This window comes from Populus nigra, chromosome 6 (assembly GCF_951802175.1).
Source record: "Populus nigra chromosome 6, ddPopNigr1.1, whole genome shotgun sequence".
In the NCBI taxonomy this organism is placed as follows: Eukaryota; Viridiplantae; Streptophyta; class Magnoliopsida; order Malpighiales; family Salicaceae; genus Populus; species Populus nigra.
In genome coordinates, this window is record NC_084857.1 from 6,234,774 (window position 1) to 6,261,048 (window position 26,275).

The 26,275-nt window shown below is 34.4% G+C and overlaps 4 protein-coding genes across 10 annotated transcripts; 2 read left to right on the forward strand and 2 right to left on the reverse strand.

Moving 5' to 3' along the window:
• The first annotated feature begins 125 nt into the window (after window positions 1-125).
• Window positions 126-6,743, forward strand: LOC133697158 (probable methyltransferase PMT5). 3 transcript variants are annotated; one of them, XM_062119557.1, is made up of 10 exons: window positions 127-268; window positions 724-1,645; window positions 1,762-1,897; window positions 2,099-2,339; window positions 2,960-3,185; window positions 3,425-3,581; window positions 3,727-4,031; window positions 4,685-4,817; window positions 5,423-5,626; window positions 6,445-6,743. In XM_062119557.1, exons 2-9 carry the CDS (start codon window positions 1,134-1,136, stop codon window positions 5,570-5,572), a joined length of 1,860 nt encoding a protein of 619 aa, XP_061975541.1. In that variant the 5' UTR covers window positions 127-268; window positions 724-1,133; the 3' UTR covers window positions 5,573-5,626; window positions 6,445-6,743. The 3 variants fall into 3 exon arrangements, with proteins under 3 accessions (XP_061975543.1, XP_061975541.1, XP_061975542.1); XM_062119558.1 differs by lacking the exon at window positions 127-268 and having other exon boundaries at window positions 387-1,645; XM_062119559.1 differs by lacking the exons at window positions 3,727-4,031; window positions 4,685-4,817; window positions 5,423-5,626; window positions 6,445-6,743 and having other exon boundaries at window positions 126-268; window positions 3,425-3,709.
• A 1,482-nt stretch (window positions 6,744-8,225) lies between these two features.
• On the forward strand, window positions 8,226-10,809 carry LOC133696291 (14-3-3-like protein GF14 iota). 2 transcript variants are annotated; one of them, XM_062118442.1, is made up of 7 exons: window positions 8,226-8,562; window positions 8,718-9,064; window positions 9,465-9,552; window positions 9,659-9,768; window positions 9,870-10,018; window positions 10,384-10,436; window positions 10,513-10,809. In XM_062118442.1, the coding sequence occupies exons 2-7, from the start codon at window positions 8,760-8,762 to the stop codon at window positions 10,516-10,518; spliced, it is 711 nt and encodes a 236-aa protein (XP_061974426.1). In that variant the 5' UTR covers window positions 8,226-8,562; window positions 8,718-8,759; the 3' UTR covers window positions 10,519-10,809. The 2 variants fall into 2 exon arrangements, with proteins under 2 accessions (XP_061974426.1, XP_061974425.1); XM_062118441.1 differs by having other exon boundaries at window positions 8,228-8,562; window positions 8,758-9,064.
• Window positions 10,810-12,613: 1,804 nt separating this feature from the next.
• Window positions 12,614-14,809, reverse strand: LOC133696589 (uncharacterized). Of its 4 annotated transcripts, none has more exons than XR_009842702.1 (5): window positions 14,570-14,809; window positions 14,408-14,468; window positions 13,844-13,895; window positions 13,017-13,765; window positions 12,614-12,914 (listed from the first exon to the last, which is right to left on the reverse strand). XR_009842702.1 is itself a non-coding variant. In XM_062118809.1 (5 exons), exons 1-5 carry the CDS (start codon window positions 14,678-14,680, stop codon window positions 13,168-13,170), a joined length of 390 nt encoding a protein of 129 aa, XP_061974793.1. In that variant the 5' UTR covers window positions 14,681-14,806; the 3' UTR covers window positions 12,922-13,167. The 4 variants fall into 4 exon arrangements, 2 of the variants coding, with proteins under 2 accessions (XP_061974793.1, XP_061974792.1); XR_009842701.1 differs by having other exon boundaries at window positions 14,408-14,480; window positions 14,570-14,808; XM_062118809.1 differs by lacking the exon at window positions 12,614-12,914 and having other exon boundaries at window positions 12,922-13,251; window positions 13,696-13,765; window positions 14,408-14,480; window positions 14,570-14,806.
• Window positions 14,810-16,530: 1,721 nt separating this feature from the next.
• LOC133697270 (pentatricopeptide repeat-containing protein At1g26460, mitochondrial) lies at window positions 16,531-20,738 on the reverse strand. The gene is made up of 7 exons (XM_062119736.1): window positions 19,971-20,738; window positions 19,316-19,547; window positions 18,735-19,217; window positions 18,038-18,244; window positions 17,547-17,684; window positions 17,246-17,434; window positions 16,531-16,960 (listed from the first exon to the last, which is right to left on the reverse strand). The coding sequence occupies exons 1-6, from the start codon at window positions 20,600-20,602 to the stop codon at window positions 17,249-17,251; spliced, it is 1,878 nt and encodes a 625-aa protein (XP_061975720.1). The 5' UTR covers window positions 20,603-20,738; the 3' UTR covers window positions 16,531-16,960; window positions 17,246-17,248.
• Window positions 20,739-26,275: the final 5,537 nt, after the last annotated feature.

Below are 26,275 nucleotides of genomic sequence, written 5' to 3' on the forward strand. Positions count from 1 at the left end.
ATCTAATGTTGTTATTATTTTTTTAAAGGAAAGAAATGTTTCAAGTATTTACTATTTATCCTTTCTACTTTCTAGTAAAGATATGGGGGAAATTTGGATCTGATCACTTAATTAATTAACTGATCATCACAAGATTGACAGACACACATCCACACCAGCAATAACCCATGAAACTGGACTCTCTCTCCCTCCCTCCATGAAACCTGTCTCTATCTTTCTCTCATTTTCGCATTCGAGAGTCACGGCTCTCTCCAACGAAATAAAAACGGTAATGCATTTCGTCCTTGAAAAACCCCCGATGGCTTTCCATTTTTTTTTTGTTCTCGTTCCATTTATGAGTCAAATGCGTGTTTCTTTTTTTTTTTCTTATAAATGATCATTTTGTTAGTCGTTTTTTTCCCTCTGGATCTGATCTGCGTGTGATTCTTCTTCTTCTTCTTTTTTTCCTATTATTTCCTTTTCGAGATCTGAGTGTGAATGATGGAAATTAATTTCCTCTCAGAGAGAGAATTCTAGTAGAAACTAGGTTTCTGAAAAAAGAGAATTCAGAATCCTAGGAATTTTTTTCCTTTTCCTTTTCTATCTTCTTCTTTCCAAATCCAATTCATTACAAGATTATCATTTTTCTGTTCGATAAAAATGGCAAAACAGTCCGTTAGGGATTCAAAACGATGTGATACTGATGCTATGTTTTGTTTGTTGCTGTTTTGACTCTTGTCGCAGGTTCATCTTGATTGGTTAGTTTCTTGAGACTGTTTTTTTTATTGAGAAGGAAGATATTGCTTGTCTTTGAAATTCAAGGTCGTCATCGCGAGCTTACATTCCTTCCAAATAGTTCAATTTTGTGGATTTGTTATTCTTAACCCGGAATTGAAATCCGGGTGTCCCAATCACACTGGTTTTTCTGTCTTTTGGATGATGTGAGTTTGACTTCGCTGTGGAAGATCTGTGATTGTTGGTAGGGAAGTGTAAAGGATCTTGTACTCAATGCTTGTTGGAGTTGTGCGGATTCATGGTAACATATATAGAAGCTTGTGTGCTACGATAGTTTTTGGTTTCTGCAGCTCTTGGAGATTTGGATTTAAGCTGGATATTTAGTGGATTTTGAAGTTCATTTTTTTAATAATTTGGACATGAGAAGCCCTTGGTTCAACAAACCATTTTCTGTTCTTGGCCCCAGACCGCCAATTAGTTGTTTGCTGCTGTGCTTTGTTTGTGTGCTTGGACTAATCGCTATCTTGGGTTCTACTTCTTCGAGCGTGTTTGATTCTGTGACTCCCATTCCAGTTCCTGATGTTTATTCTAGTTATAGAAGGTTAAAGGAACAAGCGGCGGTTGACTATTTGGAGCTTAGAACAATCTCACTAGGAGCTGGTCGGCAAACAGAGTTGGAACTCTGTGGCAGAGAAAAAGAAAATTACGTACCTTGTTACAATGTTTCAGCAAATTTGTTTGCTGGGTTTAAAGATGGGGAGGAGTTTGATCGGCATTGTGAAATTTCAAGACAAAGGGAACGGTGTTTGGTTCGTCCTCCAAAGGACTATAAGATCCCCTTAAGGTGGCCTGCTGGTAGGGATGCAATCTGGAGCGCAAATGTTAAGATAACCAAAGACCAGTTTCTTTCTTCCGGGAGCTTAACCAAAAGGTATTTTTTGACCGATCCTAATTGGTATTCTGGTCCATATTAGAATGGTCATTACAAGTTATGATTGTATTCCTGTTTCTGAGTGCTTTTATTTTTTATTGATATATTTACTACAGGTTGATGTTAGTGGAAGAGAATCAATTTGCCTTTCACTCTGAGGATGGGTTGATCTTTGATGGTCTCAAAGACTATTCTCGCCAGGTTGCAGAGATGATAGGGTTAGGAAGTGATTCTGAATTCCTTCAAGCTGGTGTAAGTGTTTTTAGCATTACTGTTACCTTTTGGGGGCAAATTGGATTTCAAAAACACAAGCATTTGTAGAATAGAGTGCTTTATTGTTTGATATAATCTTGTATTGATGTTCATGACCTTAATGTCAAAGATGCCCTTTTGTTTTCCCTTTTCTCATCTGCTGTTTATATATAGCTCTTTAACGTATTGTGCTCATTACAGGTGCAAAGTGTGCTAGATATTGGTTGTGGATTTGGTATCTTTGGAGCTCATTTAGTATCATTGAAACTAATGCCTATTTGTATTGCGGCATATGAGGCAACTGGAAGCCAAGTTCAACTGGCCCTTGAAAGAGGTCTTCCAGCGATGATTGGCAATTTTATTTCACGACAACTTCCATATCCACCGTTGTCATTTGACATGGTTCATTGTGCTCAATGTGGTATTGTTTGGGATGAAAAAGGTACTCGGTTAGTTTCTAGATAAGGAATGTTTTCTGCTGATTACTTGATGGCTTTACTCTGGGTGCTGCTGGCTATAGCTTTAGAGTTACCATCTTGCCCCCCGCTGATTTATTGACATATATTTCTGTTGCTGCTATATTTTACTCTTATTTTTCTTTTTCAAAATGTCAGTTCTCCTATACAACCATGGATTTTGGATAGCTTATCTAAAGTTGGCAATGTCAACCAGCTGCTGTAAATCTATTGAGTTTTCCCTTCCTCTCTAAAAATTACATTTATAAACTATGTCCTCATCATGAGGGAAAGACTATTTGAAAGTCTAAGCGTATTGTTATAATAAAGAAGCTGATACTTATAGATTGTGTCAAATCAACATATTATGGTTATTTCTTAGTTCTGGAAGGTACATGAATGATGAGGAGATACGTGCAATAAAATAATTCATGTTCTGGTTGATTGTATTGCTGAATTTAGAGCCCTAAAGAGCAAAAGTACCGGGGAAGGTTTCTTTTTAATGTCACTATTGATTTCATACTGACATAGTATTTGGAGAACTTGAAGGGACTGTATTTTTTCAAATTTGCTCGCTTTGCTTTCTAACAGTGACTCAATAAAACAGATGGCATGCTCCTTATTGAAGTGGATCGAGTTCTTAAGCCTGGAGGTTACTTTGTTTTAACTTCACCAGCAAGCAATCCACATGGGAGTTCATCGAATACAAAGAAGAGAAGCACTCTGACACCAACAGAAGAATTTAGTGAAAATATCTGTTGGAATCTTATAGCTCAGCAGGATGAGACTTTCATCTGGCAGAAAACTGTGGATGTTCATTGCTATAAATCTCGGTGAGGATGTTAACAATACCGCACCAGTATCCCCTAAATTAATTTTTATTCCCTTGCATATGTTGAATGGTTGTGACTTCTGAACTTGTATTGTACAGCTTCTGAAACATGGCCTTGCCTTTCAATTTTTATGGCTCACTTGAATTATCGAGCTTCTGTGTTTTTCGCTCTCTTCTCTGACTTACAATTCTTCTGGAAAAACAATAATAGTTCTTTTTCCTTTTTGTTCTTTCCTGCAGCAAGCATGGTGCTCTACCACTTTGCAATGATGTTCACAAGACTCCATATTATCAACCCCTCGTGTCATGTATAAGTGGGACCACCAGCAATCGCTGGATTCCCATCCAGAACAGGTCCTCTGGTCCCCATTTGAGCTCAGCAGAGCTTGTAGGTCATGGAAAGTATTGTTTCAACACATTTTACTTTCTTGCCCTTTTCTTTTGTTATATTCTTACTTTGTCCCTTTAAAACTTTTTTTTTTATTTCAAATTTATTACATTATATGGCCGTTCTAGTTTATTGATCCATTATTATCCTTGCAGGAGTTCAGCCACAAGATTTCTTTGAAGACTCTCAGGTTTGGAGATCAGCTCTCAGAAACTACTGGTCTCTGCTTTCACCAATAATTTTCTCTGACCATCCTAAGAGGCCAGGTGATGAAGATCCAACACCTCCATATAACATGGTACGCAATGTTATGGACATGAATGCACACTACGGAGGTTTAAATGCTGCAATGCTGGAGGAAAAGAAATTAGTTTGGGTGATGAATGTTGTGCCTGTCAGGGCTCCTAATACACTTCCTCTCATACTTGATCGTGGTTTTGCTGGTGTCATGCATGACTGGTATGTTAGTTTCATTTAAGACACATGCTGTTGTATAATTCTAGTTTCTAAGTTTCTTTCACCTTAAATCATTTAAAACTTTACTGTCTTACTTGTTCTTGATATTTTGAAAAATGCCTTGATAATTAAAAAGGCTGCGTTAACTGTCTTCTTTTTTAGACTCTTTTGAGGAGGAACTTTGGTGAATCAATTTTTTTCCCCAAAAATGCTTTAGTTTTTGTAAATGCAGTATAATTTTTGCCTGTTAACTTGTATTGAGCAACATCCTCTTGAGAACTTCTGAAAATCAAGATACCCTGCAAGAAGAATTGTGAAATCTTTTACCCATGCTGCAGATGCATTTACCATGACTCTGATGGTGCTATAAAATTTCATGCAGCTTCTTCGCAAAAAGCATGGACATCAACTTTACTAATAAACTTTACATTTTCAATCTGAGCTTAAAGATCTGAAGTTGTTGGCAGCAAATCATTTTTTCTGCTTTGGATTGCACTGCAAATTTAAGGACCTCGTTTATGATTCTTTTATTCTCAATAGCTTGACCTAATTTTTCTGGTCATGTCTTATCAATGTTTCCATGACAACATGTTAAGGAATATGCTATCTTATTTCAATTTAAGAACAAATGGAACAACCTGTCTTCTTTTGCACAGGTGTGAGCCATTCCCCACTTACCCCCGAACATATGACATGCTTCATGCTAATGGGCTCCTCTCACATCTCAGTTCAGAGAGATGCGTCATGATGGATTTATTTTTAGAGATGGATCGAATTCTACGCCCTGAGGTACTTCGTACTTTACTCCTGGTATTTCTGAAACCCAGTGCTTGAGATTTTTTGCAATGACCTATAAGATTGTTCACTTTCTGATTTTAAGTGGTATTTGAGCATTCCCTTGATTTTTTGTGGAGCATCTGGGCATTGCCTCATGTTCCTCATCAGGAATTGTACTCTGAAAGTATACAATACATGCTTTGATACTCGTGGTCTTTTTTAATGCTGTAAATCTTTTGAGTGCAACATCAAACTAGAAATCTATCCTTGGGTGCAATTAAGCCCCATGTGTAGGAATATGATCAGGAATGAGGAATAATAAGTACTTGATAATCTTGCTGGTCAAATCGAAGGAATGATTATATCTGCAAACTTCATAATTAGCTACAATGTCTCTCCCATTTTGCCTATAATATGATGTCCTGAACTCCCACCACCCTTGCCCTTTATGCTTAAAAAATAAAGGTAAAAAACAACAAGAAGAAATCCCATCCCATTTTAGAATGCATTGATGTTGTTCCTTGTTTCCTGTGGTGCTTGGCTGCTTTTCCTCGTTTTCTAATTCTGTTTTCTGTCTTTCTTTGTTTTTTGTTTTTTTTTTTCTGGTCTTATTGCAGGGATGGGTTATATTTTCTGATAAATTGGGAGCTATTGAGATGGCACGAGCACTTGCTATGCAGATACATTGGGAAGCAAGGGTGATTGACCTAGATAATGGCAGTGACCAGCGGCTACTTGTTTGCCAAAAACCATTTATGAAAAAATGAGTGATCTAGCAACAGAAGTCCCATCACCATGAAAGTGTACATGTTCTTGCTTTGGTAACTCATCTAATCTCTCTTGAAAATTGGACAAATAAAACTTTAGGCAGTAATGTTTTGTCTAATATGGTATACATTTCACCAATGGCCTTGTGGCTCACTGGTACCCTCGCTTGCTAAACAAGAGGGGTGAGGATTTGAGTGCTAGCCCACCTAGCAATACTTTTTTTGAACAGACGCACACACTGTAGAGGTTCATCCAATGGCCATGCATGAGGCTTTGTTTTTTTTTTTTTGGGGGGGGGGGGGGGGGGGCAAACAATTGAAGTTTGAGTTAGGAACTTCAGCTCAGTTTATGTCTGTGCTGGTTCACAAAAACAGAAGACCCTAAGCAGCTTGCTCATTATAAACTCCATAAACACTTAGTAACATGTACTTGTAAACAGAAGTTCCTTTTGGGTTGAGCTTGGCAGCCAACGCTTTGTAGGCGTGGTTACTGCTCAGTAGTAATCAGTGCTCAACAAAACTTGCGGCCAATCAGGGCTGCAGAGTTTCTTGGTGAAAAAAAATCCCTATTCTTCGTTGTTCAGTTGTGACTGACTAATAGTAGATACAAGCCTCTTGTTCTTCCCAAAATAAAATCAAGGTCTTCTAGAGTCGGTTGAAAAGACAAGGGATATGTGTCTATATGCATGCATTAATGATTGAGTTCAATAGTTAACTACAGTGGAGTTAACTGGGAGAAAAACCCAGGCATTAAAAAACTGCTATAAATTATAGTTCAGTTTGTATACTTTAGAAAAATCGATTTTTTTTTCTCTTTGGATTTAACAGAGGTCGTGCCTTAAAATTGATTGCAATGCTCTTGTTATTGCCAGATCACGAATACTTTTGACAGCATCCCTGTGCTATAAATGCCTGGGGTCGAGTTCAATGACTAGAACAAACATAGGGGAAGATTGGGCTGTATATTAGAAGAAAGGCGTGCTCCAGAAGTTTGCTGCGAAGCATTCCAATTTTTTGTCATGGCATTTGTAGCAATTCTTTCATCACCTTATTTCTTTTTTTTATTCTTTTTGAGTGTTAATTTCTTAATTGTTTTAGTATCGGGCACTGTATTGAACGATACATTGTATCACACTGCCAGGAAATGATAATTACAAATTTATTCTTTTCATCTTTTCTCTGTGACCCCTGCGCAGTTGTTCAATTCAGAAAATTTTCAAGTGAATGTGTTTATAAAGAGAGGAGGGGAAGTGAAAAAGAAAACAGAGAATTCTCAAAAATCTGATTGACCTGAATTCTACTATCAGACACTCAAAATTAATTGCATGCACTGCTTGTGAGGTGTAGTAGTTTTTGTGATGGCAGCGATATGGCTTTGGTAAATATATTTGGAAAGCACCAAGTATTGAGAGCCAACAGAGGGTGGTAAAAACTTATTTGTTTTGATTTAAATTTATTTTTTTATAATTTCGGATAATTTTAATGTTGATATTAAAAATTAAAAAAAATGAAAATTTATTATAAGCTAGTTTTTTTTTTTCTCATCCTCTTCTTTTTTTAAAAAAAAAAACATTGAAAACATGTCATAGTACTGCTCCCACCATTGTTTGAACATGCAATCTTACTTGAACCCATGTTTTAGGCAACTAATAGCCGTTTTTTGTAATTAATTACCTGTTTAGTCGTGATTCAAAATTATTTTTATTTAAAAATATATTAAAATAGTATTTTTTTTATTTTTAAAAAATTATTTTTTATGTTATCCTATCAAAACAATATGAAAATATAAAAAAATAAATTAACAAAAAAAATAATTCAAAGTTTATTTTCTAGCGGTTATCCTCCTAATGTTCCTACAGTTATCAATAAGACCCTTTTGCTAGCAAAACAAAATCGTTTTTTTTTTCAAACTTCAATTTCGCCTTAAAGGTGCGGAATATCTGTCAATTAACTCCTCCTAAAATCTTTCGCATGATATATATATATATATATATATATATATATATATATATATATATATTTGAGAGAGAAAAAACCCTAATAAATGTCAAATTTGATTAAAAAAATAAAAATAAGAAGTCAAGTTCCTGAGTTTTATTTTTTAAAATTCAATCAATAAAAATAAAAAGTATAAAACAATAAAAAATACAAAGCCAAACTCACTCGAAATTGAATCATTTTTCTTAATAAACACGGTTCATTCAAGATTATTTTAGAAAAAAGATAATTAAGTGCAATTGCTAAATATGCTAATTCTAATTGCTTGAAAACAGAAAAATAATATAATTTCAAGATTAAATGGACATGTATTTTTGTTGATGTATCCTTCTTCTTTATTCATTTTCTCCATGACACCACTATATGTATATGGGAGCCCATGCCCCTAGTGTAATTGATCGAACCAATAATAAAAGCAAATTCTACATTCTACATGAAGAGTGAAGACTCAACGCTAAACAACTCTCTAATTAATTTTGTGATTACCAAGAGATTAGCATGAAATATTAAAGTGCCGATTAAAAAATGTTATTTTTTATATTTTTAAATACTTTGGACAACATATATATATATATATATATATATATATATATATATGAAAGGAGATACAAGTGGAGAAGAAGAAACAGGTGTAGCTGTAAAATCTCGAAAGGACCCCTCCGACAGAAAAGATTGAATACATCCAAGCTATGGTAGGAAATAAAATCACGAAAAGCGCGGTTCCTCTTTCCGAACCCAACTTACGGTTCAGATCTGTTATTTCTCCTCCCCTCCAGTCGCTCCTAAATTTCTATTTAAAGCACGCCTCCCTTTTCTTTGCTTTCAGACCTCTACAGAAAATTCTCTCTGGTGATTATTGATTTGTCTGCGAACACATTGTGATCTGATCGATCATATCTCTCTCAAAAATTAAACTCCAATGTCGACCGAGAAGGAGAGAGAGACTCACGTTTACATGGCCAAGCTCGCTGAGCAGGCTGAGCGCTATGATGGTAACTTTAATTTATATATTACTCGCTTCTTCATTGTTTTTGCGAGTACATGCTTTGTTTTTTTTTTAATGGATAATTGGCTCTTTTTCTTTAAGAAAAAAATTTATATTTTCCCAGAGATAGACATTTTCATTTAATTTATGCCCATTTTCCAGATTATCTGAAATCTGTAACATCTTAATATTGACGGAACAGAAATGGTTGAGAGCATGAAAAAAGTTGCCAAACTTAATTGTGAACTGACGGTGGAGGAGAGGAACCTCCTTTCGGTGGGATACAAAAATGTAATTGGGGCTAGGCGAGCTTCTTGGCGGATTATGTCTTCAATTGAGCAGAAGGAAGAATCTAAAGGAAATGACAGCAACGTTAAACTGATCAAGGGTTACTGCCAGAAGGTAGAGGATGAACTCTCCAAGATTTGCAATGACATCCTGTCCATCATTGATGAGTATCTCGTCCCCTCTTCTACCTCAGGAGAAGCAACCGTGTTCTACTACAAGATGTGAGTTATATACGTTGGCCTTTAGAGATGATCTTTTATAGCACTTTTGTCCTCGATCCTATATGTATCTTTTTGCTCTTTGCATCACATTATTTATATACATGAATGGAAAGGGGGTATGTTTTTCTTCATCTGATGACTAGTTACTTTTCCTGGCTCTTGGACAAGTGGTGCACAAAAGGTTTATAATACTCCTTTTGCTTTTTCATCCCCTGCTCCTGCTTATCAACACGTCTAAGAAGCAGTAATTGCGTGAACTGTGTAATGATTTATTATGTTCTCAGTTAAGTAGTTCATAGCAGAGTATTACATGTAAGAAGGCATGAAAGTAGTGATCTATAAAGGCCTGCTTTTTATTTTTTATTTTCTTAATACCGGGTCTTGGCATCCATGAATTCAGGAAAGGTGACTACTACCGCTATCTAGCCGAGTTCAAGACTGATCAAGAAAGGAAGGAGGCAGCCGAGCTGTCATTAAAGGGTTACGAGGCATGTTACTTTAGTTTATCTTTCATAAATATGTAATCCATTTATTTGGCATTCTCTAATTTTGTCATCATTTGATATGCTCCTCGTGTTTCCATTTCTCTTTTAGGCTGCTTCTGCCACTGCAAGCACAGATCTGCCTTCAACCCACCCAATTCGTCTTGGCCTTGCCCTTAACTTTTCTGTTTTCTACTATGAGATCATGAATTCTCCTGAGAGGTACGTTAGATTATATTTTTTTGCAATCTAAGGCTGCCAAATTGTATTATCCTGTGTTCATGACTTTCTAACGATCTAATTTTTAATGTTAATACTTGCAGGGCCTGCCATCTAGCCAAGCAAGCTTTTGATGAGGCAATTGCAGAGTTGGATACTTTGAGTGAGGAATCATACAAGGACAGCACCTTAATCATGCAGTTGTTGAGAGATAACCTCACTCTCTGGACTTCTGACTTGCCTGAAGATGGAGGTACATTATAAACTGAATGAGAATTGAGAAACCGAGGTTTAGTAGCATTATATTATGCTGGTGAAAAAAATGTTGTTACCAAATTGTTGATACCCATCCTTGAAAAATAGAGGAGAGGAGGGCCAGCCTGTTCTTGTCAACTAAAAATAAGATTTTAACATGATGGATGTTAGCATGCTCACAGATGATAGTTGTGCCACCATTTTGTTGGCCACTCGTATTTTGGCCCCAGTAAGGGACGAGTTCTGAATCTCTGTTTCCTAGATTGGCTTACATCAAGGCATACTGTTGGTTGATTTTCCATTAATTTATGTTTTAAAACACGTACGTCTTAAACTTCATCTCAGACAAGTTGCATCATGTAGGTGATGATAACTTCAAAGGTGAAGGATCAAGGGAAAAGCCTGCCGAAGGAGAGGTTAGTTCTCGTATACCTTCTGGTTTTTTTTTCTTTTCTTTTTCACTGCCCTACTAAAATTGTAATTTCCTTTCAGCACTGAGGGAGAGTTAAGAGAACCCTGCACACGGCAAGCGGATGCTAAACTACTTTGCAGAAGCGGCATCTCTTTGTTATCTTTCCTGAAAAAGGGATTGGATGGAACAATCTTGAAAGTTTTTGATGCCATAGCTCTTTTTGAATCCCACCAAAAGCTGATGATAAGAATGATCAGTTGCTCTTCCTTTTTGTTCCTTTCTTTTATTTTAAACAGAGATTTTCGTATTTTTTATTATTGTTATCATTCGTTGTTCTTGCAAGCTTCGTATCAGAATCGGGGACCTCCTTTGTTTTACCTTCTGCTATTCATCCGTCCAGCTGCCCTTTCAAGTCTATGTTGCTGCACTTTCTTTCTTTTTTTCATTTTGTGTCATGTTGTTTTTTTGTATATTGATTGATGCATGTGCACGGAAAAATAAATTATTTATGATTTTTTTTTAAATCTGAATGTTAAATGATAATATGAAAATCATTCTAACTCACTGATTAAATTGAGCCTCGAAGAGTGGCTGTAAAAAAAAAAAATGTTGCTTCGTTGCCAAATTGCTGTACTGAAACAATAAAAAAGGATCGTCAATATTGTCAACGCAACAAGAAAATCTACTTCATCAATATTGCCATGGATTTCATGCGACTTCTATGTAAAGCTTTCCTTTGCAATTGTGAAAGACATTTGCGTGGCGAGGGGAGAAGATTAGTGGAGAGAATTAAAGGAGGAGATTGCTGGAGTCTCTCTTTACTGAAAGGTGATGGTTCGAAAACCAAAACGATAAAAATATCTATAATATCTGAACCCTTTTAGTTTATAGAAAATGGTTGAAACACACATCTCCAAAAGTCTCACATCAAAAGGTTTGATGAAGTATGGTCAAAGCCAATTATTTTATTTAAAAATATATTAAAACAATTTTTAAAATTTTTTAATATTAACACATAATAAAAATTATTACAAAAATATTATTTTATTTTTTAAAAAAGAAAAAACACCTTTGAAAAACACATAAAAAACAAAAATAACCTCACTCCCAAACATTCCATTAAATTTCACATAGGAATGAGGCTTTTCTTCCCATATAGATATTTTCCTCCAAAATCTATAAATATCCCATACAAATATTTTCTTCTGTTTTTTTGGAAGCGTGCTTCCCCTTCTGTTTTTTTTATGCTTGTTGTTTGAAAAAAAAATCAAATTGATATTATACGTATTATTTTTTTATAATTTTAATATGTTCATATCAAAATAAAAAATTTAAAAATTCATTTTAATACATTATTAGATAAAAAACAATTTTAAAAAGCACCTTCGTTCATTTTAATACGCTAGGTAAAAGGCGTGGGAGCAAGTCATGCAGTCTTATAATTACTTTTTAGAGTGAATACCTTTTTACAATTTTAAAAATCACGTTCGTTCATTTTAGTCCCTAATTTGTTTTTTTTCAAATAAGTTCTTATACAGAAAATCGTAAGCTTTGTGAAAACTATCAAAATAGATATACAATATTATAGGAAATAAAAATTCAATTAAATAATAATATCGATCACAATAATAAAAAATAATCACATCAAAGATCAAATGATCTAATCAAATAAAAATTATCAAGAAGTTCACGAACTAACTTATTACTTTAAGATAGAATTCATCCCTATAATATCATATATCTATTATGGTTTTTTTTTTCCTTCCATTTTTTCAAGTTAAAAGCAAGGAAATAATTTAAAAGAAAATAAAGAAAAGAAAAATTCTCGTAGTAGATATACTACACTATATGAAATAAAAGTTTTATTTTTTGAACGTACATATCTAATTAAATTCACTTATCTTTTACCTTATCTATTAACTCATTTAAATTACATATAGAAACTTAATTGGAAAAAAATCAAGTCATAGACTAAATTATATTTATTGTAAAATATGATGACCAAAAAAACTTACAGTTAAGGACTTCTTTGTAAGTAAAAAAACATAGAGACCAAAGTAAATTTTTTAAAAAAAAATCAAAGAACCCAAATATACATTAACAAAAATATAACACTGTATGAACATGACAAGTTAATTTTTAACAACATCAATGACACCAGCTGACGGAAGGATTAGAGAATGATAAAAACATAATATTAATATTAATATTAAAAAACCCTTTTAAATACAAAATACAAGGCAGAACAATGTAAAAAGGTATTTTAATGTATGGACGGCGCTTGCGCACACCAGGAAATTACCAAATTCTTCAGCTTCTTACTCCACATGAATCTCCTCTTTTGGGATGAGCAGAATATCAATTGATTGAAACTAGAAATCAATAGACAAGAAAATGCATCCTATATTCCTAACGCACTTGTCCTCATTATTGTTTGACCCTCACCCAACCTTGTCTCTGCCGTCTTCAAAAAACAGAATATCTGGAAATGATAGTGGAAAGTAAATGAAACTATATTAACTAAAATTTACATATTTATCTTACTATACGAGTCATGAGGGGGGAAATTTAAAAGGATCATTACAATGGCCTTCCAGATATTCTAAGCATTAAGCAACACCGAATCCTCTCAAGTTTGCCCCAGTTTTGGATTTGTAATGTGATCAAGAAATATGCTCCCAGCTAGGATTGTTGTGCAAGGAGTCCAAAAAAGATGTAGTTCAAAATTATCAATTTCACTCTTCCTTGACAAAATAACTTTGAGGCAAGGAAAAATCTTCCTCGTGATTCAGAATTTCTGCCTCTTCATCATCTGGTTTCTGAAACTTGACAGAAACAAGCCAAAATCATTGCACACATTATATGTTCTCATAAAGAAATTAGGGATGATGTGTAAAAGAGAAAGCAAGAAAACACAATATGCGCAAGGCATAGACGAAAATACTTGACCGTGAATACTGTGATCTTTCACCGATCGCAAATTATATGTCATCATCTAATTTCATAGACATACTTTTAAGATTTCGTGCACTATTCCTTCTATACAAAACAATACAGGGTCAGCAATGAAGCGAGTCAAATTTAGCATCCAGCAGAGCTGAGACATTTATCAATTAATATACGCATCAAAATCTCCTACATTTTACTTGAAATGAATTTGTAGTAGCATAGCATTCAAATGAATTATTTTCTGTTTTGAAATCCACCACGTTATTTTTTTGTAACGTGAAATGAAAATGAAAAATATCATTGAAATTAAATACCAGCATTTCAATGTTGTAGAAACGGTCCAGCAACTGCAAAACCTCATCTGGAGAAAATTGCCGATCAAAGCTGTGATCGAGTGATCTATGTGTCAGAGCATGTAAATGGAAACTTTTAGAAAGGAAACAGAGTTAGAGACAGAACAACCTTCTCCGAAGAAATTCCATGAGACCATAAAGTACAAAGTGGCGATGCATGCCTGCATGAAAAGAATTTTTCAAATGTTTTGCTTAACTCTTAAAATAAAAAAGAGAATAAAAGAAAAGTGGAAATAGATATATATATATATATATATATATATATTGTCTCATTAATAACTCATGTGAATTAACTGCTACATGACTTATATTTGTCTCATTATATATCTCACATAGAAAGTATTTGTATTCTATCATCAAAACAAAATAACTCCTCAACAGTCTTGATACCAAACCACAAATGAAGCAAATGAAGCAGATCCCTCAAAACTCCCAACAAATAGCATCATGACATAATCACATAATGCGCTGTTCCGGTAGCCCCACTGACATGTTCATCATACAAGCAATGTGCATTTCCCATTCAGCTCTATTAATTTAATCCATACAAATGCTACTACAGGAAATATGACACAACAACACAATTCGTATTTCAAGTTCATTAAAAAAAAATCAAATACCCCACAATCGAGCGAATTGAGATAAAATTGAAGAGGAAAATTGAAGAACCTACCTCTTAGTTTGACAGGAGGGTAGATCTCCAGAGCTTCTAAGAGTCTTAGCTCCAATTCCACCTGTGATTGCTCCTAATTAACCCCAAAGAATAAATATTTCCAGCTCCAATTAAAATTCCACAAGCAAAAAATATATACGTATGGGAGAGAGGCAGAGAGACCTTGGGAAGAGAAGAAGCAGAGGAAGGAGGAGCTTTGCATGGAGAATGTACGGACATGCCGTCTTGTTCCTCTTCTCTCTCTTTGCCATTACGACCAACCCCACCTTCCATTTGTGCTCTGATTTTTTCTATTTACCTCAATTTTGGGTTAAAATTGAAAAGGGAAGGGAATTTCCGTTGGTTCTTGTCTAGGGTTTTAGCGTTTGATCCAAGTTACAGAATACTTCGAACCAGAAGGTGTAATGAACTTTGCGCAATTGGTCCAGTCCATATCTTGTTCGGTCTTAAGCAGTGAAATGGGCTTGGCCTTTGATTTCACATTTTGGGTTGCCATTAGAGACCAAGTTCACTCCCCTGGTCCTGTCTTCGCCGGCCCTGCAACATCAGAGTTCTCCCAGTTATTTGGGCTATTGGTCCAGTCCATATTTTGCTCGGTCTTACGCAGAAAAATGGGCTTGGGCTTCAGAGTGCTCTAGTTTCAAATTTTGAGGCCGTGGATCAGTTTGCTAATACACTTTTTTCCCCTAAAAAATAAAGAAAGAACTACACGGGAATGGGAACAGGATGAAAATTTAAGAATTTTTTTTTTTAAATGATCTGGTAAGTAGGAGTAATTTGAAATTTTAAGCAAAAAAAATCAGATATGATAAAGTATATTTTCGTAAGTTGAGAGTAGATTGATGCAGTACGTTGTTGTTAATGGAAAGGAAAAGGAGAAATACAGAAACAACCTTTCATTTGCACTTTGACTGTCACCATACAAATATAATTGCCGTTTCAGAGAAAAAAACTAGCTCTGCCATATGCAATGTCGCTGGGTCTGGTTTCAGAGAAAAAATCATGATTCAGGCACAGTGGTTTATGTTGAATAGGCATTGACGAATGCCTTCCAAATATGTAGCATGACCAGAGATGGAAGCTAGCTCTTATCTTAGGCTACTGCTACTCTGATGGTATATTCAGCGGGCCTGATTTGCATGCTTATGGCTTGCGTTTCTGATAAACTGGCGTTTTTTCACATAGATAAGACACCATTTGTCGCTGCCTTAGCAGGAGGACCAAATCAAGTTGCCGCTCATCTTTCTTTCTGGACTGGCACCATACTGATGAACTCTCTTTTACCATTTTCAGAAAGCTGCTTGAACTCATGCATCATAAGGAAATAATGTTGGACCACCTGAGAATGCAGAGCCCAGCCTAAGAGGAGGGGAATAAAGTAGATCTTCGCGTCGAATCCTCTCAACCATATTAGCAGATGTTTGAATTCAAAGGAATGAAAGGTTTTGTACAGGATCTTTTGTAGCTTTCAGAAATAGGGAAAGGAATAAGATCAACTCATGCAAACTCATGCTGATGTTTACCTTTTTCTGTGTAATTCGATACTATTTTAACAAAAAGAAAAATGCGAGTTACGCTGAAATAAATGATTTTTCATAGACAAAATTCAAGTTCAAATTTTAGTTGGAAGAAATAGTTTTCCATGAACTGGATTGATTTAAAATTTATTTTGTAACAGTTACACAGATTTAAACTCAAAACCTATTAGACTAAATCCTCTCAACTCTAAAAGATGAAGTGAGCTTTAAACCTGATTTTAACTTCCACATTCTTAAAACAGCAAAGAAGTTTTATTTTTTTTTCTCATGTGAAATATATATTTTTAGAAGAAATTAAATTCTACCTAAAAATGACAACTAAAATTTCTTCAAAATCAATTTTTTATTTACCTATAATTTATTTAAAACATGTCTCATGTTAAAAATTAAATTTGAACAAAGTTAACTTAAAAAGTGAGGAGACCCACTTTTAATTTGAATTCAAATAAATCCGTGAAAATCTTTTAACAAATTTTCCAAGAATAATCACCAGAAACTTCCGTCAAGTGCAACAAGGCAAACTCTTGTGTTCTGCATATGAATTATAGGCAAGTTACACTCTGTACGCACGATCACATCACCAACTTATATCTCCAAAAAATAACTGCATTACGCAAAGTACTCCTTGAAGACAAAATTAGCTTAAGCACTAGATTTACAGACAGAAAGACAAACATCTCACCAGTAGAGTACCTAAGTCATTGCAGAATTTCTATCCTACATAAGAAATCAAGATTGTCCTACATTTATTTGTCAACATTGAAAATCTTTTGGACCAACATTTCCCTGCCCTATAGATTTCCCTCAGTAGAAAAAAAAAAAAAAACCGAGAAGCATATGGACGATATAGAGGTTACGATAATCAGATCAATCCTGATCCTTGTATCAGTCCTGCCAAAGTCAAAATCGAGTACAATTAAGTAATGCACAGACAGGAAAGAATTTCATTGGACAGCAGCTGGAGAACAAGCAAACTGCCACCACTGAGATTACCAAGAAGAAACAGTAACCAAACCTGAAAGAAGATAAAGAAAGATCAGGAATTCAGGTTGATGCAAGATTAACCCAAATCAAGGTAAGAAGAACGCAGACTGCACAGTCAACATTTACTGAAAAAAGTAATGAAGGAGAGTAGATTGAAAAGCTCATTTACTAGAGACAAAAACTACCTTGGGACAACGATGCTCAAATAGCCATTACTTTTTTTATGGAGAAAGTGACCATTTCTTTAATGCCAAGTAAAACTTGGAAGAAATTAGGAATATTTATTAGAAAAAACATTCAACTCATCAAAACTTACCAATCAAGCAAAATCAGTGCTGTACTCCAGATTAAACAACAAGTCCCTACGATTTTGAGAGCCCAATCGATAGTCAAACTTTCTAGCCCAGAATTCTACTCGATCATCACTCTCATATTCCATTTCTCGAATACAGCGCCTTTTGACCTTCTTTAGTATTTCCTTGGAAGGGACAAATCCAGCAGAATCCTGGTCAACAGGTTCATTGTGCATGCATTAGTTTCTCTAGAGATGCAAAAACTCATGATAGAAACCAAGTACAGCTCAATATGCACACCCAAAAGGAAAAAAGGTGCATTACCATCTTGTCAATCACCAACACAGCAGCTTTTGTATCTCGGTTGATGAGATGAGCATCAACAAGCAATGAATATGACATTGCATTGGGTTTAACACCCAAGCTCACCAAGTGCTCGAACACATTTGAAGCTTCAAATGTCTGCCACAAGAAAAGCAAGAAATTTTACAATGAAATAGATCCTGTTTATCAAACAAGTAGTTGATAGGATTGCATGCATTTATTTATTTTAATGTGTGCAAGCATGAGCAATACATGCTACATATTCCAAACAAATCATCAAAGTAGTCTTTCTGCAGCACCTCTGCAACACATGGGGAAGCTCATTGAAAGCATGCACAGTCCACCCACATAAATATGAGATTCATCAAGGGGCAGGTGACTGCATACAGTACTGCAAAGCCCCTTTTACACTGAGTAGAAAACAAAATGGTATTGATGCATTGCTAAATTGCATGTGCATCATGCCTAGAGAGAGCTGTAAAATGATCTACCTTCTTGAGCCTTCCAAATGCAAATATTAGAGCATTGTATGAATGAATATTAGGGGTCAACCCAAAAGAAGAACTAATCGCTTCAAAAGTTTGGTAGGCGCGGTCAAGATCCCATATATTTGCACAACCTAAAATTATACAATTAAGAGCAGCCACAGACTTGTATGGAGATTCTGCACGACTTAAATTCTCTAGCTGAAAATATACCTGAGAAAGATTAAAACAACGAAAATCAGTGATGTCGAATTGAAGGAGAAAACCAACACAAACACCAAAGAACAGTAGGTTAAATTGGCTAAAATCTGAATAAAATTGAAGTTGGAAAAAGAGAAATAGGTTTAAGGTTTGTAGAGAAACCTCAAAAGCACAAATTGATTGATAGAGAATGAGACATCTTTTCTGAAATTGCCTCAGAAACCATTTGTGCTAGTCAAAAGCCGAAATCCTAGACTTGTAAGAAACAATATCTCTATTAAAAGTCACATAATCAAATGACAACTAAAGAATCCAAATGAATAAAGGGTTCCTAGACCAAGTAAGTAAAGAATCCAAATGAATGAAGGGTTCCTAAACTTAGTAAGAAAACATTTTATGAAGAATGACTAGTTAAATTAACGAAATTTGATCTGGAAGATGATTTGTTAAAAGTTAACAATATGTGAACGCTGATTATCAACTTCTGAAAATTAAAAAATACCGAGTCCAAAGTCTCAAAACCCTTCTTGGAGCAAGCCAGAACTAGTGGATTCAAAGAAGAGAATGGTGAGAACAATTCTTCTTCTGCTTCCTTATCAGAACTCCCATAACAAGACTCCAATTCACGCAAAGTAGCAAAAGCCTTCTGCAGACTGCCCAATGATGCATGGGCATATATCTTCCCAATATACGATTCCGGGTTAGGAGGCTTCTTCTGACGTAAAGAGCGGCGAAGGATTGCCCATGATGCATCCAGGAGAGTGGAGTTGTAGGTCCTGCCAGCAGTTCCAAGCGCAGCCACAATCAATCCTTCATCCACTGAAAGTAGAACAATAGGCCTTGCCTTCTCTCCTCGAGCAATCCATCTAGCCATAAACTCCAGGGCACAAAACAATAACTTGCTGTTATCCTCTTTTAATGCAATTTCAGCAATATGGTTGCATAGGTTCCAATTTGGACAGAGAGCTTTGTTCTGATCCATTTTCTGTTAACACCGTATGCGAAAAAAATCAGATCAAAGAACACGCACATAAAAAGAGGGGTCTTTTATGCAATAAATTATAAGGCAAATCAGTTAATTACCTTACACTTCTCAATAATCGATAGCAACACATCAAGTCTGCCAAAGTTACAACAGCTTCTAACACATGCATCAAATACTTTCATCGATAACACGTAATCGCCTTTTAGAATTTTATCTATATATTTCAAGGCAGTATCAAAAGCATCAATGTTGCCTTTATTGAGAAGCATGGTAACAACCAGGTCATAGGATTCCTCATCAGGCTGCGATTCTTTTCCCGTATGCTCCATCCTGAAACAGCGAGCGATGTTTCAACACAAACCCTGCATGTATTCAGCTGAGAAATTGTTGTGCTCCTACACTCACATTCATATAGGTCCACAAGGTAGTTACCACAGAAGGTCCCCACATGAATGTGAAAGGGGATGAACAAACACTGTGAATACTATGAAATTACTTTGAGGCTCTGACAACGGGCATGTAATAATTAGGAATTCCAAAATAAGATGATTTTTTCACACAAACATCATGCAACCATGCAATTACTTATATACAAGATTATCAATTCTGAAAACAATAAGAAATGAAAATGATAGCCGAACATAAAGGAATAAAGCTCCAAACTTTAACTCACACGAACAAAAAGAAAAACACATGCATCTCAGTTTTTCCATAAACACAAATGGATGAACAAATAATCCAAAATTCGCTAACCGTTGAAGCAACTTCTCAGCGGCCTCAGTCTCAAGACCTTCATACATAGCTTTAAGAACAAAATTGAAGGAAACAGTATTAGGCGAAAGATTAAAATCCTCCATTTGAGCAACCAAATCAAGCAAATAACCAGCACTAGCTTTCATCATTAAATTAGCTCTTAAATAATGATTATACAAGCTAACATCAGGCTTATTAGGCTTCCCATTTCTATCTAGTGACTTAATCCACGCCTCAAAATACCCCTTGATATCTTCCCATCTCTGTGACGTGGTCCAATCAGCAAGCATATTCGATAGCGAATTCAAGTCCATGTTTGGAGGCATTGATTGGATTCTAGAGGTTTGGTTATGGAAGGGACCGAGCGGGATCATAGGGGAGTTAGGATTTTCGTAGATTGGGATTGGGTTTCGCCAGTTTGTGTCATTGTAGAGTGGGCTTCCGGAAGCTGGATTTGGAGGGAAAGGTGTTGAAACAGAGTTGGGGTTTGAGTGATCGGAGGGAGGGTGGTCGGTGGCGAGATGGGCTTCTTGCGAGAGGTGAGCGAAGGTGGATATTGATTTGATTTGGGGGTATAGGGCTTTCATTAGGGTTTTTGTTGTTCTTGTTAGAATTGCCATTTGGGAAGCCATTGATGGGGAGGGTGGGGTAAGAGGGGAGTACGAAAGCGAACCACTTTCTTTCTGGTTTAGGGTTTTTCAGTGTTTAGTGTTTGAGATGGGAGCGGCTTCTTCTTCCTCCTTTTTTTTAATATATTATCTGGGGAGGAAGGGGAGCTTGTTTGGTTAATAGTAGAATATATGATATCAATGGGTTTAGGGTTTATGGGTTGTTGAGCTGGGCTATTCTTGGAGGAAGTTCACATGCTCAAACCCATTGTTAGGGCTCGTTGTCTCTTCGTTCGGCTCATTCCTCTTGTATTGTAACTTCTTTTTGGGTTGAAATATCTGTTTGGAACAACGTTGAGAAAATAATGTTTTATGGCCCGAAATGTTAATCCAGTTTATTTAGAGTCCAGTTTGATATTATAATAATTATTACTATTTAAAATGTTTTTTATTAAAAAATATATTAAAATATTTTTTAAATTTTAAATTTTATTTTTGATATAGTATATCAAAAAAATATAAAAATAATAATTTGAAATAAAAAATAATATTTTTTTAAAAAAATACTTCTCAAATACAAAAATAAACAAACGCTTAAAATAGGCAAACCTTCTAGTATTATTGTTCTGTCTATCGGTAATTATGTTTCTTTCCCCTTATGATTAGGTGGCATTCTCGAATTTATTTCTTACACGCTAAAATTAGTATTGAGGTTACTGGTTTCGTTCAGGCGAATGCCTGCTATTTATTTTAGAATTATGAAACCCATGACAATTTTTTAATTTTTTTTATGTATTTTACTTGAGGATTGAGTCCTGGTAGTTAAGGGGAAAGCACACCACTTTAAACGATCAGATCCAACGGCTTGAATTTTGGTAAATAATTACCATCAAGAACAGTTTATTTATTGAAAAATAGTTTTGTTTTAAGTTTTATTTGATATTGTGGTTGTGATTATAATTTAAAATGTTTTTTATTTAGAAATGTATCAAAATGATATTATTTTTTAAAAATTATTTTTAAAATCAACACATCAAAATAATTTAAATATATATAAAAAAATTAAAATTCAAAGCACACATTTCCTCCCTCCTTTGGCGATGACTGACGAGAGCCGGACCTCAATGATCAAGATGGGAAAAAGAGGGGGGAGCTCTCATCTCACAGCTTCCTCATCTATTATAGCAAAAGCATTATTCTGCTGCCCAAAAGAATGCCCGCGCATGGAGAAGGCATCTGCCTTTGTGGCTGCGGTCCGATTATTCTCTTTTTGGCCTGTAGATGGGAATTTTCGCGGCCCCAATCAAGCACTTTAGAGACCGATCACCTAAAGTGGTCTAAAAGCGAGCATAGAGTTTCAAAGAACACTTCCATGTGTTATTTATTCCTTGTGGTTCCACCTAACCTTTGATTGTTTGCTTGACCCCAGACATCACAAAAATTGCACATTTGTTTTCTATCCTTTTAATCAATCACGTACAGCCTGTTGTGTGTTGTTTTTAATAATTCATTCATACTCCTATGATTAGCAGTATTTTTCTTGTTTAAAGGCTGTTGGTCTGCCTTTAACCTTGATTAGCAGCCTAGCATTGGCGTGGATTCTGTTTAATAAATCTAAATAGATTATTGTTCAGGGATTTCTTTTTTCCTCGTCTTGCCTGTCATGATAATAATCGGATTCTAGATGAGCCTATTAACTGTCTTGATGATCTTCCGTCGCCCCTTTCTTTCTTGTCTTTCTTTTTTTCTTTTTGGTACAGTTCTCTCATTCTTTAAATTCCTCAAAAATGGTAGATTGATGGACCAAGATATGTCCCTTTTAGCACAAAATTCATAATGGCCGATGGCTTAATTTTTTGGCTTATTTCCATGCATCTTTGACGGTCTAGGTAAAACACTCAAGTCCAAGTGTTGGATATGTCCAGCACCTTCTTGTAGGCGCAGGTGGGGTAGCCCTGGCTCAAGTGCTTGACACGTTCAGCACCTCATTGTGGACTCTGCTAGGGTTTTAAGTACAGTGTGGCAGAGTCAAGATTTTTTAAATAAAAAAATAAATTGTTAATAAATACTTGATATTATGTATTATATCAAGAAATAAATTTGAAATATATATATTAACTCATATTAAATAAAATTAATTAAAGAATACTTTCAAATGAAAAAACTTACAGTATAATTGTTTTTTTTTTATGTTTTGTATTTAAAAACTACTTTATAATAATTTTATTATCAATTTCATTGAATATATTTTTTTAATACATACAATCAAATTGTCATTCGCCTATTTTTAATTTAGGACAGGTTTAATACTTGTGTTTTCTAAATCTTCTTAAAACTCGAGGAGAAATGTTGTAAAAGATAGAAAGGCAAGACTAATAGCTCGAAAGAAAAAAGAAAGACTCTCAGTTAATTAATAATAAAAATAAATAGAAAATATTATTGAAATGCGTTTGACATATATATTATATTATATTATGATGTAAATTAATAATAACTAACTTAGGTTAATTAGTAGCCAGCAAATAAAATTAAACTTGCTGAGATATTATTAATATTTTAATATAAAAAATATTAAAGAGGTAATTGACCCCTCTTAACCCTACACGACTCCATCACTATAAGCGCACCATTCAAGTCCATCTCCAATAAATATGTCTTGGTAAGTCTTATCCTTCCTTTTAAATCCAAAAACATGTTTTAGTTTTTTTTATTCTATTAATGTTTGTATATAAAATATTATATTTTATTAATGTTAATTAATATTTGTGCATAAAATATTCTTTCCATTAATGGCCGTACAAGATTATTCTCTCTCATCAATGTTTATTAATACCTGTGTAGAGAATTTTTAATTTTTATAAATATTATTACTGTAAATTAATCTCTAACCTCTTCATTAAAAAAAAAACCAGCAACATTGAAGGGTATAAATATCAATTGAAGTTAAAAGGTTAAAGTTTTTCTACATATCTGATTTTTAACTCATCGATGAGCGCCGCACGTTGAGAAATGATTCTTGCGAAGGGTGTGGTTTTGTACTCTCTTTACCGTTGAACTTGAATCGATTTTTATTCTTGTTTAATCACTGCGATGACACGAATCTGATTTTAAACCTGACAACACCTGGAAGGAAACACGTGCATTGTACCAATATGGTAAAACGTATTAATTATTAATAACAATTCAGATCGACGCATAGCGACTAATTGCACGAAAATGCATATCGCATGGAGGCAAGCACTTGACATTTCCCCAGAAACTACCCACCCAGCACTAATTATCAGACACCATGTCTGCTCTCACTCAGCCTTGTAAGTTTCTGAGCTACCACTTGGCCCGACGGCAAGAACTCTTGGCCGACATTAATTACGGTAACCAGTACTCTCCGGGTTTTTCTTCTTGCAACCTTTTCTTTATCGCTGGAATGGAGTGTGCTTGTCTGGTTTCCTGCTTGGCCTCGTGGTGGGGGTGGTTTTTCTTACATTTGTTTGTGCTTTAGAGCATGTTAGAATGCTAGTAAGAGCCAAATCTTGAGCAATTATCAGCGCACATGCCGACACATGATAATCTGATTCTGTTTTGATTGTTGGATCATTCGCATGTTTTGATTGACTAGCCAGATCGATAGGCTGGAAGGAGTGCTTGTGGACACTGTATATATGGTTCTCTTCTCTGGTAATCGAATTGATCAGCTGGCCATGAAGCTAGTTCTAACATCTCTATTGTTGATGAAGTGTGTTTTTTAACGACAAATGCTGATAAAGTACTGTCATGTGAAAAGAAATGAATGACCTTTATCAATGCAACTACAAGACGTGTAGTCGGTTTAACTGTATATATTAACAGTTAACTAGGTTAATACATTATTTTAATTATTAATTCAAGCATTTGTTTCGGAGCGAGCTTGGTTGAGGAGTGGTGATGCATGGTTGACGTTTTAGGTTTGATTCGCTTTGAAAGCAAAATTGTTCACTTTTCTATCTTGTTTTTTTCAAAAAAGAAGGGCGGATAGCCCCTAGCAAAAATCCAAAAAAAAAAAAAACAAATTAGCCCAGGCGAGCAAGCCTCTCTGACACCCCGCACTTGAGCTTTTTAACAAACCCATGACTTTTTTATTTGCCATCTATTTGTTTTTACTGATTATCATAATTGATTCCGAATTTACCTTGGGTCACATTAAAGTAATTTTTATATATATTAATTTTAAATTTAAATTAAATAAATAATTGGGAGGAAAGAATCTAAAATTATTTTGTTATATCAAATTTAATAACAATATTAAATAATTTATTACAGCATTTTTAATTTTTTAATGTTTAGAATTTTTTTAATCCGATCGAAAGCGGTAGCATATTCACGTGCTCCGAAACAATTACAAACTATACTTTTTCCAATTATTATTAACACAGTAACGCATATTTTTATTTATTTATTTATATAAAGTAGATATTCGAAGTCGGGTTCTAGAAAGAAAGGAAACTAGGGACTGATTGAATTACAGCCCATTGTCTTCTTTTCTTCATTCCAATGGAGAGTAGATACAAACAAGAGATTTTCAGGGGAAAAAACAAATTCCATACTTATCTGAAGATACTGGATCAACCGTGCCTTTATCGGGGTGTTAACTAGTGCTTTTTACAGTGGAAATAGCATGTTTTGAATATAATAGGTGGTTTTTCGCTGGAAGTGTACTCTGGATTTGATCATGAGTATGTTAGGATCTAATCTATGTCTTCGGAAGTGAGATTATTTATGCTTTTAGGTATTTTTTTTTAATATATCTTTTTAATGATTTTGATTCTTGATATTAAAAATAAAACTTTTTAAAATTATTATTGTATATTTTTAAGTAAAAATTTTTTTAAAATATTGATAACATGGAGAAAATTCACTCTGTGCTGTTAGTTGCAACTTGGCTACAGGCCTATGAATTCGTTTGCAAGGGCAAGTGTGGTTATAGTTGTTTTTTTAAATTAATTTTTAATTAGAAATATATTAAAATAATATTATTTTTTTAAAATTATTTTTAATATGTATCAAAATAATCTGAAAATATCAAAAAATATTAATTTTAAAAAAATTAAAATATTTTTAAAATATAAAAACAAAGAACTTTAAAGGTCTACATTTTACGTGTATCACGTAATTAAAAAAAGAAAGCGAAATTTCAACTCAAGCACTAATTCGTGTCAAAATTTGCACGCTTCAGGGTCGGGGTCCAGGCATTGGAATTGGATAAGTGTTTTAGTGTAGGGAATGTATAGTAAAATGACACCTTTTGTTTCCGTAATAACAATTAATGAAGTGAATATTATGGGTTAAAATATTTTTTTAAAATAGTTTATTTATTTGAATTTGATTTATATTTTTTATATTTTTATTTGTTTTATTTGAGATAATTTATAAAATTAAAATTATTTTTTTATTTATTATATTTGATCTCTATTTTTTATTAATGTTTTTTATTTTTTTAATTTTCTTGGTTTATTTTATTTTTAATTTTATCTCCTATTATATAATTTTTTTAAAATTTTTATATTGAATTTGATCTATTTTTTTATTATTATTATTTTGTATTTTATCCCCTGCGGAAGGTGTTGTGCTGGCTTTTCTTTTCATCTTGGGTTCGGGTAAGGAGAACATGGTACGTCTGGCAACACAGGAAGCAATGGCGAAATGCAATAGACTCATGATTAT